The 15,946-nt window shown below is 46.5% G+C and overlaps 1 protein-coding gene across 1 annotated transcript; it reads right to left on the minus strand.

Annotated features, from left to right (window-relative positions):
- Nucleotides 1-9,939: 9,939 nt before the first annotated feature.
- Nucleotides 9,940-13,802, minus strand: LOC128015219 (protocadherin-9-like). Its single transcript, XM_052598883.1, has 2 exons — nt 13,606-13,802; nt 9,940-13,155 (listed from the first exon to the last, which is right to left on the minus strand). Exon 2 carries the CDS (start codon nt 13,033-13,035, stop codon nt 9,940-9,942), a length of 3,096 nt encoding a protein of 1,031 aa, XP_052454843.1. The 5' UTR covers nt 13,036-13,155; nt 13,606-13,802.
- Between the last annotated feature and the right edge of the window lie 2,144 nt (nt 13,803-15,946).

The raw sequence follows: 15,946 nt of genomic DNA on the forward strand, positions 1-15,946 counted from the left end.
GGGCTCCTCCTCCCTCACCACCCTCGAGGGCGGTGCAGCGAAGGGGTATTCAGGAATCCCGTCTGTGGAGCGGGCGGTAGCGATGCAATTGTGTCCTAAGTCCGCCGCCTCCTGGCGTGGAGACCCGGTGCTCCCTTCCCGGGCCTGTAGGCACTCGTCTGGTCTGACCGGCAGTGCCTATGTGGCTTGCGGGGAAGCTGCTTCCGCCTTACACGCTATGGCGTTACTGCAGGTGCACAAGGCTAAGGCACTGAAAGACCTGCACGAGGGTGGTCACGATCCAGCGCTTCTGGAAGAGCACCGAACCGCCACTGACCTTGCGCTTCGAGCGACGAAGGTCACCGCGAGTTCGCTGGGTCGTGCGATGTCCACATTAGTGGTCCAGGAGCGCCATCTGTGGCTGGGTCTGGCAGACATGAGGGACACCGACAAGGTCCGGTTTCTCAATGCCCCTGTGTCCCAGACCGGCCTCTTCGGCGACGCAGTCGAGATTTTGGCCCAGCAATTCTCGGCTGCCCAGAAGCAGACTGAGGCGATCCGACACATCCTGCCCCGGCGGGCAGCTGCTGCTATCTCCACCCACCCGCCGGCTGCAGTGCCCCAGCCTGCTCGTCGCCGAGGGCAGCCCCCTGCATCCGCCCCTGCTCACGCGTCGCATCTGCAGCAGCCTCCAAGTGGTGCCGTTGAGCTGGGCACAGGCAGGCTGCCCCTCCCGTCCTGGCCCCCGTCAAACCTGACGGTAAGCAGAAGAGCAAGAGGCCCTGGGACGGGTGACCCAGAGAGAGGTAGCTGCTTTCTGGGGGATGGTGTAGGCACCTCTCCCTCCCCTGGAGGAGGGCCAGGCGGAGAATTTGGAAATCTCGACAGGAGAGTAGTTTCCTCCCTCTCTGGGTCCCAGGAGGGCACGGAGAGTTGCGGACGGCCAAGCACCGGACCTCACTCATCCTCCTCCTTCGCCAGATGGCAGCTGCGGGCGGTTCGAGAGCGTCAACAAAGGCCCTACTCACGCACCCTCTGCCAACCCGTGGAACCAGGTGAGCCCTGCACCCCACACTCGCACCACACTCCGGCCTGCTCACAAGCCGCCCGAGTTGGGCCCCTGTGTTCCACCTCGCTGCCCCACTGCGGGTACGGCTGTGGTTCTGCTGGTCCCGCTTGTACGGTTCTTAGGCGCCTGGTCAGCGCTACCCAGCCCGTCTCGCTGGCTTCTGCGAACCATCAGCCTCGGCTATGCGATTCAGATCGCCCGGCTTCCCCCCAAGCTCTGCGGTGTCCGCTTCACTACAGTGGAAGCGTCCGATGCCCCTGTCTTGCGGAAAGAGATCGCAGTCCTACTGGCGAAGGCCGCGATAGAGCCGGTCCCTCCAGCCGATATGAGGAAGGGGCTTTACAGCCCGTACCTCATTGTACCCAAGAAAAGCGGTGGGTTACGACCGGTCTTGGATCTGCGAGTTTTGAATCGGGCCCTCTATCGGCTACAGTTCAAAATGTTGACACAGAAACGCATTTTCAGGTGCGTCCGTCCCCAAGATTGGTTTGCAGCGATCGACCTGAAGGACGTGTACTTTCATGTGTCCATACTTCCGCGCCACAGACCTTTTCTGCGGCTTGCGTTCGAAGGACTAGCATATCAGTACAAGGTCCTGCCCTTCCGGCTGTCCCAGTCTCCCTGTGTCTTCACGGAAGTCACGGAGGCAGCTCTCGTTCCTCTCAGAGAGCAGAGTGTTCGCATTCTCAATTGGCTGATACTAGCACAGTCTCGAGATCAGTTCTGCGAGCACAGGGATGTGGTGCTCCGGCACCTGAGCCTGTTGGGCCTTCAGGTCAGCTGGGAAAAGAGCAAACTCTCACCATTGCAGAGGATCTCTTTTCTCGGTATGGAGTTGGATTCGGTCGAACAGACAGCACGCCTCACAGAGGAACGTGCGCGGTCGGTGCTAGCCTGCTTGAATACGTCCAAGAGCAGGACGGCGGTCCCACTGAAACTCTTTCAGAGGCTCCTGGGGCATATGGTGGCCACAGCGGCACTTACACCGCTCGGCCTATCACATATGAGACCGCTCCGGCACTGGCTTTATGGCCGAGTCCCGAGGTGGGCGTGGAAGCGCGGCACTCACCGGGTCCAAGTTACACCGGCCTGTCGCCAAACCCTCACTCCGTGGTCAGATCTGGCATTCCTATGGGCAGGGGTGCCCCTAGAGCAGGTCTCCAGGCATGCTGTGGTTTACACGCATGCCTCCACCACCGCCGGGGGGGCCACGTACAACGGGCATGCAGTCTCAGGGGTTTGGACGGGCCCGCAGCTGCAGTGGCACATCAATTGCCTAGAGTTGTTAGCAACGCACCTTGCCTTGAACCGTCTCAAAGGTCTCTTACGAGGCAAGCCTGTGCTGGTCCGATTGGACAACACTGCGACTGTTGCGTACATCAACCACCAAGGTGGTCTGCGCTCTCGTCGCATCTTGCAACTCGCCCGCCACCTCCTCCTTTGGAGTCAGAAGGTTCTGAGGTCACTTCGTGCTGTTCACATTCCAGGCCTGCTCAGTCGTACAGCTGACGAGCTGTCTTGAGCAATGCTCCCGGGAGAATGGCGACTCCATCCCCTGACGGTCCAGCTGATTTGGAGGCGGTTCAGAGCCGCTCAGGTAGACCTGTTTGCTGCTCCAGAGACCTCTCACTGCCAGGCTTTCTACTCCCTGACCGAGGGAACTCTCGGCACGGACGCACTGGCACACAGCTGGCCGCGGGACCTACGCAAGTATGCGTTTCCCCCAGTGAGCCTTCTCGCACAGACGTTGTGCAAGGTCCAGGAGGACGAGGAGCAAGTCTTACTAGTAGCGCCATATTGGCCTACTCGGACCTGGTTCCCCGAACTAGTGCTCCTCTCGACAGCCCCTCCTTGGCTGGTTCCTCTGAGGAGGGATTTACTGACTCAGAGACGGGGCACCATTTGGCACCCGCGTCCAGACCTTTGGAAACTCCATGTTTGGTCCCTGGACGGGACGCGGAGGTTCTAGGTGACCTACCCCAAGAGGTAGTTAACACCATCACTTCGGCAAGAGCACCGTCTACGAGACACGCCTATGCCTTGAAGTGGAACCTGTTCGTTGAGTGGTGTTCTTCTCGCCGAGAAGACCCCCGAAGATGCCCGATTGCGGCCGTGCTATCCTTTTTGCAGCAAGGGTTGGAGCGAAGGCTGTCTCCCTCCACCCTCAAAGTCCAGGTTGCCGCTATTGCTGCGTACCATGACCCTGTGAATGGGAAGTCTTTGGGTAAGCATGACCTCATCATCAGGTTCCTTAGAGGGGCCAGGAGGTTAAATCCATCCCGGCCCCCCTGTATACCCTCTTGGGACCTGTCTCTAGTGCTTAAATCACTACAGCAGGGCCCATTCGAGCCTTTGCATTCAGTTGAGCTAAAGTTTCTTTCATTGAAAACTGTGCTCCTGCTTGCACTGGCCTCCATCAAGAGGGTAGGGGACCTGCATGCATTTTCGGTCAACGATTCGTGCCTAGAGTTCGGGCCGGCTGACTCCCAGGTAATCCTGAGGCCCCGGCCTGGCTACGTGCCCAAGGTTCCCACTACACCCTTCAAAGACCAAGTGGTGAACCTGCAAGCGCTGCCCCTGGAGGAGGCAGACCCAGCCCTGGCTTTGCTTTGTCCTGTTCGAGCATTAAGGTGCTACGTGGACCGGACGCAAAGCTTCAGGACCTCAGTCCAGCTCTTTGTCTGTTACGGAGGCCGGCAGAAGGGGAATGCCGTCTCTAAGCAGAGGATGGCCCACTGGATTGTGGATGCCATAACCCTGGCTTATCAGGCTCAGGATGTGCCCTGCCCGTTCAGGCTTCGAGCTCACTCAACTAGAAGTGTTGCATCCTCCTGGGCGCTGGCTCGTGGCGCCTCGCTGACAGATATTTGTAGAGCTGCGGGCTGGGCGACCCCTAACACGTTCGCTAGGTTCTATAGCCTTCGTGTAGAGCCGGTATCCTCCTGTGTTCTCACCTCAAACGGGTAGTGGCACTGAGAGGCCCCGGTTAGTGTCGGCTTGCTAAAACTGCTCCAGAGTGTCCGAACTGTAGACCCTGTTGAGTTCCTCCATCACCCTAGGCAGCTGGACGCGGCGGAACGTCCGGCGCCAGGCCTTCATGATGAATCCGTGAGAACCATGGAAGGCTGGGCTCCATATTGAGACCTAAGCGGTACTCGTATGTGTATAGTCCACGGTATAGCCTTAGAGCCCGTGTTTCCCCGGCAGACTTCTGCCTTCCCAAGAGGGTTTTAATCACCTCAAATTTCTCCGTATACTCCTAAACGGATGCTATATGTGTATTTGCCTCCGAGACCTCCTTCGGGAAGGATGGGGCTTCCGCAGCGTCCCGGCTCCAAGCGGACCGGGTACGTTTTCCCAGTGTTATCCAATCTCACCCAGTGAGGTAGTGCTTTGACAATGGTGAGTGGAGCTACTTGTTCTGAGCCCCGGCCTACACCTAATAGGGGCGCAGGCGGCTCGCACAGGGCACTGGAAGGGGCAGCACCCATGGCGCTTTGATAGGGATCCCATATTCGTCGGTCATCCGACGTGGCGTCGAGAGTGACCGACTGAAAGGGAACGTCTCGGTTACGTATGGTAACCCTCGTTCCCTGAAGGAGGGAACGGAGACGCCACGTCCCGTCGCCATGGTTGCTGTACCGCCGCTGAGCTGCCGGGTTCCCGGCTCGGCTCCTCAGCGAAAAACTGGTATGCATTGCACCTGCTGCCCTCTTATACTCACGCAGTGATCAGCGGCAGCTGGATGCAATAATTGCATGCCAATGTGCATTGGCTCGTTTAGTTTACACTCGAAGTAGATTGGTCTATCGAAGCGATATCCCATATTCGTCGGTCATCCGACGTGGCGTCTCCGTTCCCTCCTTCAGGGAACGAGGGTTACCATACGTAACCGAGACGTTTCTAATATATACAATTGGGACAAATCTCACCTTGAGGTTCAGCTGAATGTTACTCTGTGGTGCCAGTGTATTGTGTAAAATTGGTGCATTGAAGGCGGAACAATGTAGTTATCCACAACTGGTTTCTAAAGGGACAGTTGCGACAAAAATAAATATTCTGTCATCATTTACTCATCTTTATGTCGTTCATCACTATGATTTTTGTTTTTCTATTGTCCATGAAATAAAAGTCACTTTTGGACCCCAAATTACTTGCACTGTGTGGATTTAAAAATGCAGTAGCATTTTTCAGAATATCTTCTATTGCGTTCTACAGAAAGGCATACAGGTTTGGAGCAACACAAGAGTGAGTAAATGATAACAGAATGTTTATTTAATAACATAACACTGCGCCAGTCCAACTCAATTTACATAATTTTAATCTAGGCTCCCGCAAACCAGTCAAAGAGGAGCACATAAAACACGTAATAATGAATTGCAGAGGCTCTTTATGCAAGACAATGAGAGGCAGCAAGCAGCCGCAAGTGTTGTACCCCGACTAAATCTCTTTCCCTGGCCCAACGGAGCCCCTCCATCAGCTCAACGCACCAGATATCGCTACAGACATCCCCCTCAGGTGCAATAATGTCACAGTCCATTAATCTTCTCAAACTTCAGGCCCTGATCCTGGGAGCCCCGTCCATGCTAATCCCTTATTAATGTGGCAAATGAACCTGTTTGAAAGAACTACTCCCTCCCGGCCCTTCACCATCACAATGCAGTCTATTACCGCCTTCCCCCGTACCATCTCGAGTCTCTACTGTTTGCATTAGGATGTCCATTCATTGAAGCATAAAGCCACTGGAGAGAGTCTTGAACACACATCTTTTCATTCCACATATTCTTCGCTCCGTGCCCTCGCTAGTAACCTTTGTCTCGCTCACATATGGCGGAGTGTGAGCCTGATGCATGCGTAATCTCTTAAGATTCAATGTTGCAATTCAAGTCAGCAACCAGACTCTTTTCTTCCATTTTGGTTTCGTCTTAACTCGTTGAGACTCTCAGGAAAGGCGATGCGTACAGATTTCTTCTATTATGTGACAGTGGGAAAGACCTGACTGCACTCTGCTTTGCCAGATTAGAGAACAGCTCGGCAACAGAGGAAGCATGAGAGACAATCATCTTGTCTCTAAAAACAGTCCCACGGAATCTCACGGGTCTGATTGCTTCCTAAACCAAACGGAATAACCGCATCACTTTGGGATAATTGCTAATCATTATTGCTAGCACTCACCGGTAGAGCTGTTAGCCTGCCTCTCGGGGCTCCTATACATCTGAATGAGGCTTTCTAAGAAATCTCTGAATCTGATAAGAAATCTGAATCTGACTGATGTGATGTAAGTGAATTTCTTGATTTGAAATCTGAGAAAGTATGAGTATGAGCAGAAACTCCCCAGCATGAAGTGCAAACGCTCTTATAAATGCTCATATGAGTTCGGTTCACTATGAGCAGTAACTTCCCAGTTTAATTTCTCTAACTGAGTTTATTAATCAGGCTTGTTGAGGAGTTTTCCCGCAGCGCAGTGTTGCACACTATGCATGCACGCTTAATCAATAACCAAAATGTTTCATACACTTCATAATAGACTTTTTAATGCGCCTCCATCCTGAGAAGCTATTGAACCGTGATGTGTGTGTGCCCCATGCAATAATAAAAAAAAAACTACAAATGAGAAATAAATGGCCTACTAAGATTATTTTGCAATAAACGCTCTTCATCAATGAGTTCTTTAGAAGGCAAGCAATTTTGTATCTGTTATGTTATTGAATTTCACTCTGAAAAACAAAGTAAAGTGACTTAGAAATGGGCAAGGAACGATACACATTGATTCCTGGATGCACAGTGGAAATTTCCCTACAACACATATTATCAGAATTTGTGTAGAAACACCTGGAAAGTTGTGAGAACTTTAAAGAGTAGAGCATGTCATTAGCAAGGTCGTGCGGTTTCGACGGAATGCATCAACTGACAAATATTAAGCTTTGAATGCAATGTAAGTTTGCGTTGGATAAATGCATTAATGTTCACCCAATGAATTGCTCATGCAACTAATGCTTCTGCTTAGTCTTCAAGGGACAATTCTCCCCAAAATGAAAAATTCAGTCATCATTTACTCACCCTTATGTCGTTCCAAAACTATAGGACACCTTTCTTCTGTGGTGCATAAAATAAGACATTTTGAACATTATTGGCATAGAAAAAAAAAAAAAAAAACACTGGGCCCAGTTGGCTTTTCACCTTTTGTGTTCCACAGAAGAAGTAATGCATAAAGGTGAGTAAATTATTAGGAAATTTATTCAGAACTGTATTCCTTTAAAGCTGTAACTTTACACAACCACCTAATTTTTTTTGTTCATTGCACTACGACCAAGCAGAACAAAAATAGTAATGTTTACTGCACCCTTGACTATCAGGCAGATTTGCTCATTGTGCTCGTTGTTTGCACTGCTTCAGTTCAGTCTGTGAACAGAAAGGACAAGTGTTTATTGCCCTATGGCTGTCAGCAGAGGTTTTGGGTGCCATAATAAGCTTGCCACTGATGTGCCTCTAGCTGTGCTAACTAGCTCTGCATGGAGGGTGCCCCAGAATCTATGAGCTTTAGAGAGGAAACACACAGTCAGTGGCCTTTAAAGGATTGAGAGAGAGACACAAAGGGCAACCCCTGTTCAAACACAGACCCCTCTGGACTGAACGAACAGTGCATTTCACAGTGTGGTACAATCCATCTACAGCGTTGACAGGCATCTGTCATTGTACTTACAGTGGCGGCTTTTGTTTTGGGTCACTGAGACATTTGTTAAGTCATGTACAGCATGACGGCGTGGTTCCCAATAGGACAGTAGCTGCAGAGGCCACTCTCTTGGCCTGGATTGCAGTTTATTATGTAATCTGTCGCTCTACATTGGTGTACTCCTTTCTTTCTTCTTACAATGCAAGTCTAAGACAGAGAGAAGGAAAGAGACTGCAAAGAATTGCTTTGCATATCCAAAATCAGAATTGAAAAATCTGAATGCTTCACTGCATTCAACACCCTTGTTTGATGTTTTGATTTAGAAGGGGACTGGGATGATATGCAGTGTAACCTATAGAACGGTCATATCCTGTGTGGCCTACCCCGATGCATGTCCGCGATCTGGACCGCCCACACAAGAGCAAGCCAAGCTAAACGCCCCCATCTTCCAGACTCGCATCCGCCCGAAAAACTATATTAGACATTCTTTTGTTTGTACAGCTTTCATGCATAAGTAAATTATAAACAATCCTCCACACACTCAATCTGGAAATATGCTAAGTTGTGTAGGTTTACTTACTGTAGCTACACTTTGCCAGAAGTTGGAAAAATGCCCGTAAGTGAAAAAAAAATAAAATAAATAAAAATAGATAAATAAATAAATAAATAAACATAAATCATAAATAAATAAAAATATAAAACAAAACAAAACTCGAGCTTATAATATCCTCAACTGAGAAAAACATTCATTAACAAGAAAACTAAACTAAATTAATTAATTAATAAGGTAAAATATTAACATTTTAATAAAAAATACATATATAAATAAAAGCACATAATTCTGTCTTCAACTAAGAAAAAAGGAAAAGAAAGAAAAAACATCCATGAACAACTAAAAAAAAAAAAAACATTCATAAATAAAGTAACAAAAAGTTAACAAGTTTGTATGTGTTTGTTCTCCAACGGTCAGACCTTATCTTATACATCACTAACAGCCATTACCAATCTGTTGTGTATTCAGTCCATCATTAGACATGAGCTGTTTACTGAGAAAAATGCTCCCATAAACACACACACACACACACACACACACACATACACACACAGACAGAAGGGCAAGGGAAAGGCAAGGAGATAGAGAGAGACGAAAAGTGAGTGAGAGATAAAGGGAGTGAATGAGAGAGAGACCGAAAGAGAACAAGTGACTGCTCCCCATTTCTTCCCCGTCTATTACACACACACACACACACACACACACACACACAGCATGTTGGCCCATAGCCAGAATATACCATACAGGACAACAGTGCCACCTAAAGGTAATATTCCCCTCCCTCCCGCCTACTCACCCTCCCTCAACTCTCTCTCATCATCTGGGTTTCATACTACGAGATGCTTTTGTGATTTTGAGTGCTTTATACAGCAGAATTGTCTTTGAGAAATATGTACAGCTATCGAAAGAGAACACAGTTCTATACTAAATGTCTGGGACAGTTTATTGGTTAAGTATTTGGATACCATTGGATTTAATGAACCAGGAGATAATGCTTAATGTTGAGTGCACACATTTTCTCTATTAGTAGATTAACAGCAGTCCAAAATTAATAAAAAAAAAAAAGGAAAACTGCTAGAAAACTGCTATCATAGAGAATGCTAATTAACAATGGAGAAAAATAAGAACAATATTGAACTTGAGTGGTTACTCATAAAAGTGATGATTTGTTTGATAATGCCTAGATTCAAATTAATTTCTTCCATAAAAGAGTTTGGATGTCGAAATGAGAAAATGGTGATCGAAGTAGACAGGCGAGAAAAAAATGTTTCTTTCACAAACTCTCATCTTTGAACATTGCATCTTTGAACCATGACAGAGCAGTGAGATTAAACTGAATCTAGCCTCCTAGGATTCATAAGAGAAGTTGGATTCTTTTCGAACCTCACACATTAAACCATCTGCTTATCCAGCACTTGTTTCAAGTAAAGGTTTATAAATAAAATAATAAAATAAAATAAATAAATAAATAAAAAACAGAGAAATGCATGTGTCAAGATTATTACAATTTGCCTGGGTCTGCTAGTTTCATATAAAACACATACAATATTTACGACTTTTTTTGGTCATTATATGAGAACATCTATGGGGGGCTTTTTGAATTCTACATTTTACATAGTGCATCACAGATGTACCACTCAGAGCAATTTAGCTACCACAGGCACTTCAGTACTGAGCAGGACAGTTATAAGCAGTACTTATAGACCAGTAAAAGTGTTCTTTTACCTGTCTGGTGTGCAAAGGTGCCCCCTTTGACTTGAAGCCTCCTTGTGAACTGCATTCTGAGGCACTGAAGTGATCAGAGCTGGTGGAGGACCGTTTGGAAAGCGTGTCACAGCCCCCAACAAAGGTATTGTCCAGTGGCAGCTCCTGTATCACATGATGCTTTTTCACAGACACCGGAGTGTCAGCTTTGAGGTGGAAGGCCGACTGGGGTGAAGCGGACTTGTAGTGCCGGGCCAAGTCTGGGCTGCTGGGTTTGAAGGTGGTGGTAGGGGTGGCATTCCAATCAAAACGTCCAATCCCGGGCTCCTCGAGCTCAGCCGGGAGACTTATGGTTCCATTTATGGGTTCGTGGGCAGAGTCGTCAGGTTTATTCTCCTCGATGGTGACGAAGTTCAAGAGGGAGCTCTTTGGCGACTTCCTCTTTTTGCGCTTCTTCTTCTTGTTTTGCTTGTTCTCCTGGTTGGGGGACATCCACTCAGCACCCTGCTTCTTTCTCTGGGCCGCCTTGAACTGTGAGGCATTTCGGCAGCGCACTAGAACTGTTATGAAGATGACAACAATCACTACCATAGTACCAGTCACGATGGCAATGATGGTTTTTAGGTTGTCAACATTCTGATAAGTCTCACTAGTCTCGCCAATGTTCCTATCCAGTGGCGTTTCCATTGTCCGACGGATGAGATCATGTATGTATGAGGAATTTCCAACCGTGTCATTTACATACAGGAAAACTAGGACAAGAGTGTGCAGGGACTTTGGATAGCCGAGGTCACTGATGTTGACCACCAGCCTGTGGAGGCCTATGTCTGCCACCATGGGTTTCTCCTCTAATGTGATGTTTCCCGTTACGGGGTCAATTCTGAAAAGACTTCTTCCATTACCACTCACAATAGTGTACTTGAGTTCTGCATTCATACCCGTATCTCCATCTACTGCAAACACCTCGGCCACAACCGATCCCGGAATCGCAGACAGTGGCACTAGTTTGAAAGAGGTGTTTGATGGTGGGTAAATGACGATGGGGGGGTTATCGTTGACATCAATGACATTGATGGTCACCTTGGAAGCTGACGAGCATGGAGGACTTCCACTGTCCACAGCTCTGACGTCAAAGGTGTAGGAACTTTGCTGCTCTCTGTCAAAGGATACATTGGATTTTATGACACCAGAATCTTGGTCAAGGATAAAGTTCTCGTTATCATTAAGGATTGAGAGTCTCGCCATGGCATTCTCACCAGCATCTGCATCTGTGACTGTGATTACTCCAACTGTACTATATTTAGGCAGATTCTCTGACACAAAGAACTGAAAGTGGTTGTGTGTGAATTTAGGGCTGTTGTCATTCTCGTCCAGTATGGTCACTATGACTGCAGCTTGACTCTGCAGAGCCCTGGTGCCATTGTCCCTAGCGGTGACCGTAAAGAGGAACCGCTCTTGTTCCTCCCTATCAAACACCCTGGATGCGGTTAGCACTCCCGTTTTACGATCAAGATCAAAAAATGATGCGTTGGGTCCAAGCTGGTAGACAATCTCTGCATTCCGTCCACTGTCCTCATCTGTGGCGCTGATGGTTGTCAGGAACATGTCACGTTGGTTGTTCTCCATGACAGCCAGCTCAATGACAGGCTGGGTGAAAACGGGTGGATTGTCATTCTCATCCTCCAGCCGTACTCTGACCAGTGCGGTCTGGTTCAGACTAGGTTTTCCAGAGTCAGAAGCAACAATCTTGAAGATGTACTCCTTGGTTCCTTCATAATCAAGCAGTGCAGATGTTTCTAGCAAATACTGGTTATCATAAACTGCTTTGAGGTGAAATGGAACATCTTTTTCAATGAAGCAAATCACCTTGCCGTTGACGTCTGTGTCTTTGTCAGATACAGTAATGAGGGCAATCTTGGTGTTAATTGGATCTTTTTCAGAAAGCATTACAGTACCATTAGTTGGACTGATGATGTATCTCAGGTCAATGTTTGGAGCATTGTCATTCACATCAGTCACATTGATAGTGATGGTGGCTTTTGCTGGACTCGAGCTTCCATCGCTGGCTTGTACTGTAAGTTTATGAATGGCAGTCTCCTCTCGATCAAGCGGCCTTTGAACTGTTATGAGTCCAGTGGTGGAGTTCAGAGCAAAAAGTCTCCTTGTAGCTGGAGACACCTGGGCCCCAAACATGTACTTGACTTCTGCATTGGCTCCAACGTCTGCATCAGTGGCTATTAGATGAACTACAGATGTGCCGATGGGAGAATTTTCTGGGATGTGGACCTCAATTTGGCTTTCTTTGAAGACAGGCCGGTTATCGTTAACATCAGTGACAGTCACCTGTAGAATGGCAGTGCTGGATTTCTGTGGGTTCCCCCCATCCTCCACTTTGACTTTCATCACATAAGTATCTTTCAGTTCTCTATCTAAATTCTGCTGAACAATAAGCTGAGGCCATTTCTCACCCTCTGGTGTCTCCACAATATCCAAACCGAAAGTGCTCTGCCCGTTCAACAGCTCGTATTTGTGTACGCTGTTGGGTCCGGTATCTGGATCAGTGGCAGAGGGAATAGCATAGCGGCTGTTGATGAGTGTGTTTTCCGGAATTGAAATGTTGATCACAGGTGAGGGGAACATGGGGGCATTGTCATTGGTGTCTTTGACAATGATTTTAATTTTGATTAATCTGAAATAGTCATTGGGCAAAATGACCACCTCAATTTCAAAGGAACACTCGCTGTCTTCAAAAGAGGGGCCGGGACAGAGTTTCTCTCTGTCGATACGGTTGGAGGTGGTAAAGATTTCTCCTGTATTGCTCATCACTCTAAGAAGCGGGGTGTCACCTGCTTTTGACACAAGTCGGTAAACCAGATTACCGGTAACTGTGGTTGCAGAGCTCATATGGGAGATGTTTAAGTCCTTTGGTATGTTTCCAATAAGAACATTCTCCTGTAGCTCTTCTCGGATAGGGTAAATGAGCTCTTGGGCTATGGTGGGATCTAACCAGAAACAAGCAACTAATGTTGCCAACAAGAAAAAATCCCTTAAATCCATGACAGCCGTTCACGCGTGTTCCTGCTGCTTTAATTCAAACAGTTGTCTCCATACGGTGTTGTCAGAGCCAAGGTTTCACAGAGCCTTACATTTGAAGATAAAGAGCAGCCAAACACGACCCTACAACACACAACATTATAATATGTTACAATGAATTCCATAATACTCAACCAACAAATGCTGCATCAAAATCAATGTAATTAAAAATCAAGCAATAAGTGTTAATAGTCTGGTTTATAGTATCTGCTTTGTGATCTTAATAAAGATGACAATGCATTCTGGTTATAATTATCAAATGCATTCTAACCACCACTACAGCCTGGTTTTCACTTTAATCATTTCCCTGTTCATGCAGAGAGGCTCTTGATAAAATAATGCAGCCAGTCAAGCACTCAGACATTTAACACGAAACGTCTCCTATGTCATCTCCTTCAAAGTTACGCATCATGCATTTGGGATTTACTGTGAATAAATCGCACATGCACGATAAGTGGCAGTGTTTTAAACAATACAGTTCATCAATTCTGCATGCAAACCAGTTTGGGTGTATGCATGCATGCGTTTTCTTACCTCGGTTCACTGCGAGCTCACACGGAGGTTACCAATTCGCGCACATAGTGTCAAATCCGTTCGACCAGTCAGGAAAAATAAATATATATAAATATTATTCTGACTCAAGTGAGTATGAGTATATCTGTATTGATCACTGCTTTGAGGACTAGGTCAGTGAATACTTAGTTTAAAAAAAAAATCTTATTCAAAGCACAGCTGTTTTTTTTTTTTGTTTGTTTTTTTTTGGTGGTGGGGTGGGGGTTGATTTCACAGCAATCAATCAGACAATCTTTATGAACTTTCCCCCGCAGATCAGAGCGCGGTGAGGGTCGCACGTAATGCGGTACCGGTGATGAATCAGGTGATCCACGCGCGAATTAACGGTCCCGTATGGTCATTCTGCATTACCGGAGAAGCCCATATGAAACGCACCTGTTCTGCTCAAATATCAACATAAACTATCCCATCAGAGAGAGAAAAAAAAGTCAAGTACGAGTGCGATCAGATAATTTCCCTCTCAGTCCTCAATCAGGCAGAAAATCCACGGCTTCTCTCCCGGTGTCTTGTGTGTGATTCACCGCGCACACCTGAATGAGAAAAAAGTCCAAACGGTGGGATGTGTTGGGATGCTTATCCTCGCTCTCTCCTCTTCTCCAGACTGAATTTCTCGCACTAACTCTGAGTATGCCCACAGGGGAACGCCCCCTCGGCTGCTGATTTGTCCGTCTCTTCATTAACGTCGCAGGGGGGGAGGGGGAAGAGTATGATTGGTTAGAATTAACGTCACTCGCGCGCTGCTGAGACAGAGCGAAACGCTTCAGAAAGACTGCGGGCTGCGAGATGAAGAGGCTCGATGTACGGTTTAATTTCTCCTCAGTAACGCATAAGATCATTTCATGTATTTGTTCACAACATTATGGTGTCAAATAATCCAAACACAAACTGAAAATATTTTGTCCCTTGTGACCGACAGTTATTTAGAGTAATAGCCTAAATAACGCAGTGACAAAAAGCGTTTCAAATCAAATGAAGTATGCTAGTCAGACGCACATGAGGAGTGTTTAGGATACTTAAAGCTACAGTTCAATCAAGTTAAACATTTATCAAGTTGGTTGGAATATTAGCGTAGACTCGTGTCGGAAACGTATCAACAATAAGTTTTGACGAACTTTAAACCGTTATGTGGCAGTTCACTGTAACACTGTGTCATTAATACATTTTACAGCATTTTACAACACATTTCATAGACTTGAATAGGTTGGTATATCAACATAATCAGTTAACATGCTTTGGCATAAACAGTTTGAAACTGTAATATATAGTCACCAAATTGTCTCCTATGATGCCTTGTCACTGTGTGACTATGTGATTTTAAAAGCACAATTATGTTTATAAAATGTATGAAGATCCGTCTTAAAAGGTAGTGAGCGTAGTGAGGTGCCCCCCCCCCCCCCCCCCCAATAGAAAGGGTAACCAGGTTGAAATATGTCATATTATATATTTATATGCGCAAATCTAAAATATTTTGATCTATTTGATTGAATGTCTGAAGAGAGATGGGCACCGTCAGGAAAGCGGAGCGTGTTCAGTTGTGTTGCGGTAAACAGCACCATCTAGAGGCGAACACGACACACATGCGCTTATCTCTCATCTCATACCAGAGCTGAAGTGGGACAGCACTCTTGTCGAGGTTTCAGGTGTGTGTGTGTGTGTGAGAGAGAGAGAGAGAGAGAGAGAGAGAGAGAGAGAGAGAGAGAGAGAGAGAGAGAGAGAGAGAGAGAGAGAGAGAGAGAGAGAGAGAGAGAGAGAGAGAGAGAGTGTGTAAAAGCTTTGTTAGGTCAAAGAGGGAGGGACTGAAGAACCAGTCAGGGTTTTGGAAATTGTTATCAGCTTTTTTTTTCCCACTGACATATCAAGGGATGGAAAGATTAAAAAGAAAAAAAGGGTGATACAGGAGTAAAGAAGATATTTTTGGCTGGCTGACAACCTGGGCCAATCTATCATTCCTCCAACTCAAGAACTGTGACTCAAGCATAGCGGCAGTTAGTAAAGAGACGTTCATTATACTATATAATGTGCCTACATTTGCATGTTCCCATCATATATATTGAATTATATATATATATATATATATATATATATATATATATATATATATATATATATATATATATATATATATATTTAATTATATTACTTCATTGGATTATCACAATATGATAATTATATATAAAAAAATAGAAAAACTATATTTCAGTAGTTTTACTGTATGAAGCATTTTTCTATGTTCCCTGTGGCTTCTAAAATACAAAAGGAAATTTACTAAGTACCCCAGTTGTTTGTTGCATGGTTTCCTTTC

Source organism: Carassius gibelio, chromosome A6, assembly GCF_023724105.1.
Source record: "Carassius gibelio isolate Cgi1373 ecotype wild population from Czech Republic chromosome A6, carGib1.2-hapl.c, whole genome shotgun sequence".
In the NCBI taxonomy this organism is placed as follows: Eukaryota; Metazoa; Chordata; class Actinopteri; order Cypriniformes; family Cyprinidae; genus Carassius; species Carassius gibelio.

What these genes read in the sequence shown, in the direction of transcription:
- LOC128015219 (XM_052598883.1), bottom strand. Translation starts at nt 13,035, where the DNA reads ATGGATTTAAGGGATTTTTTCTTGTTGGCAACATTAGTTGCTTGTTTC.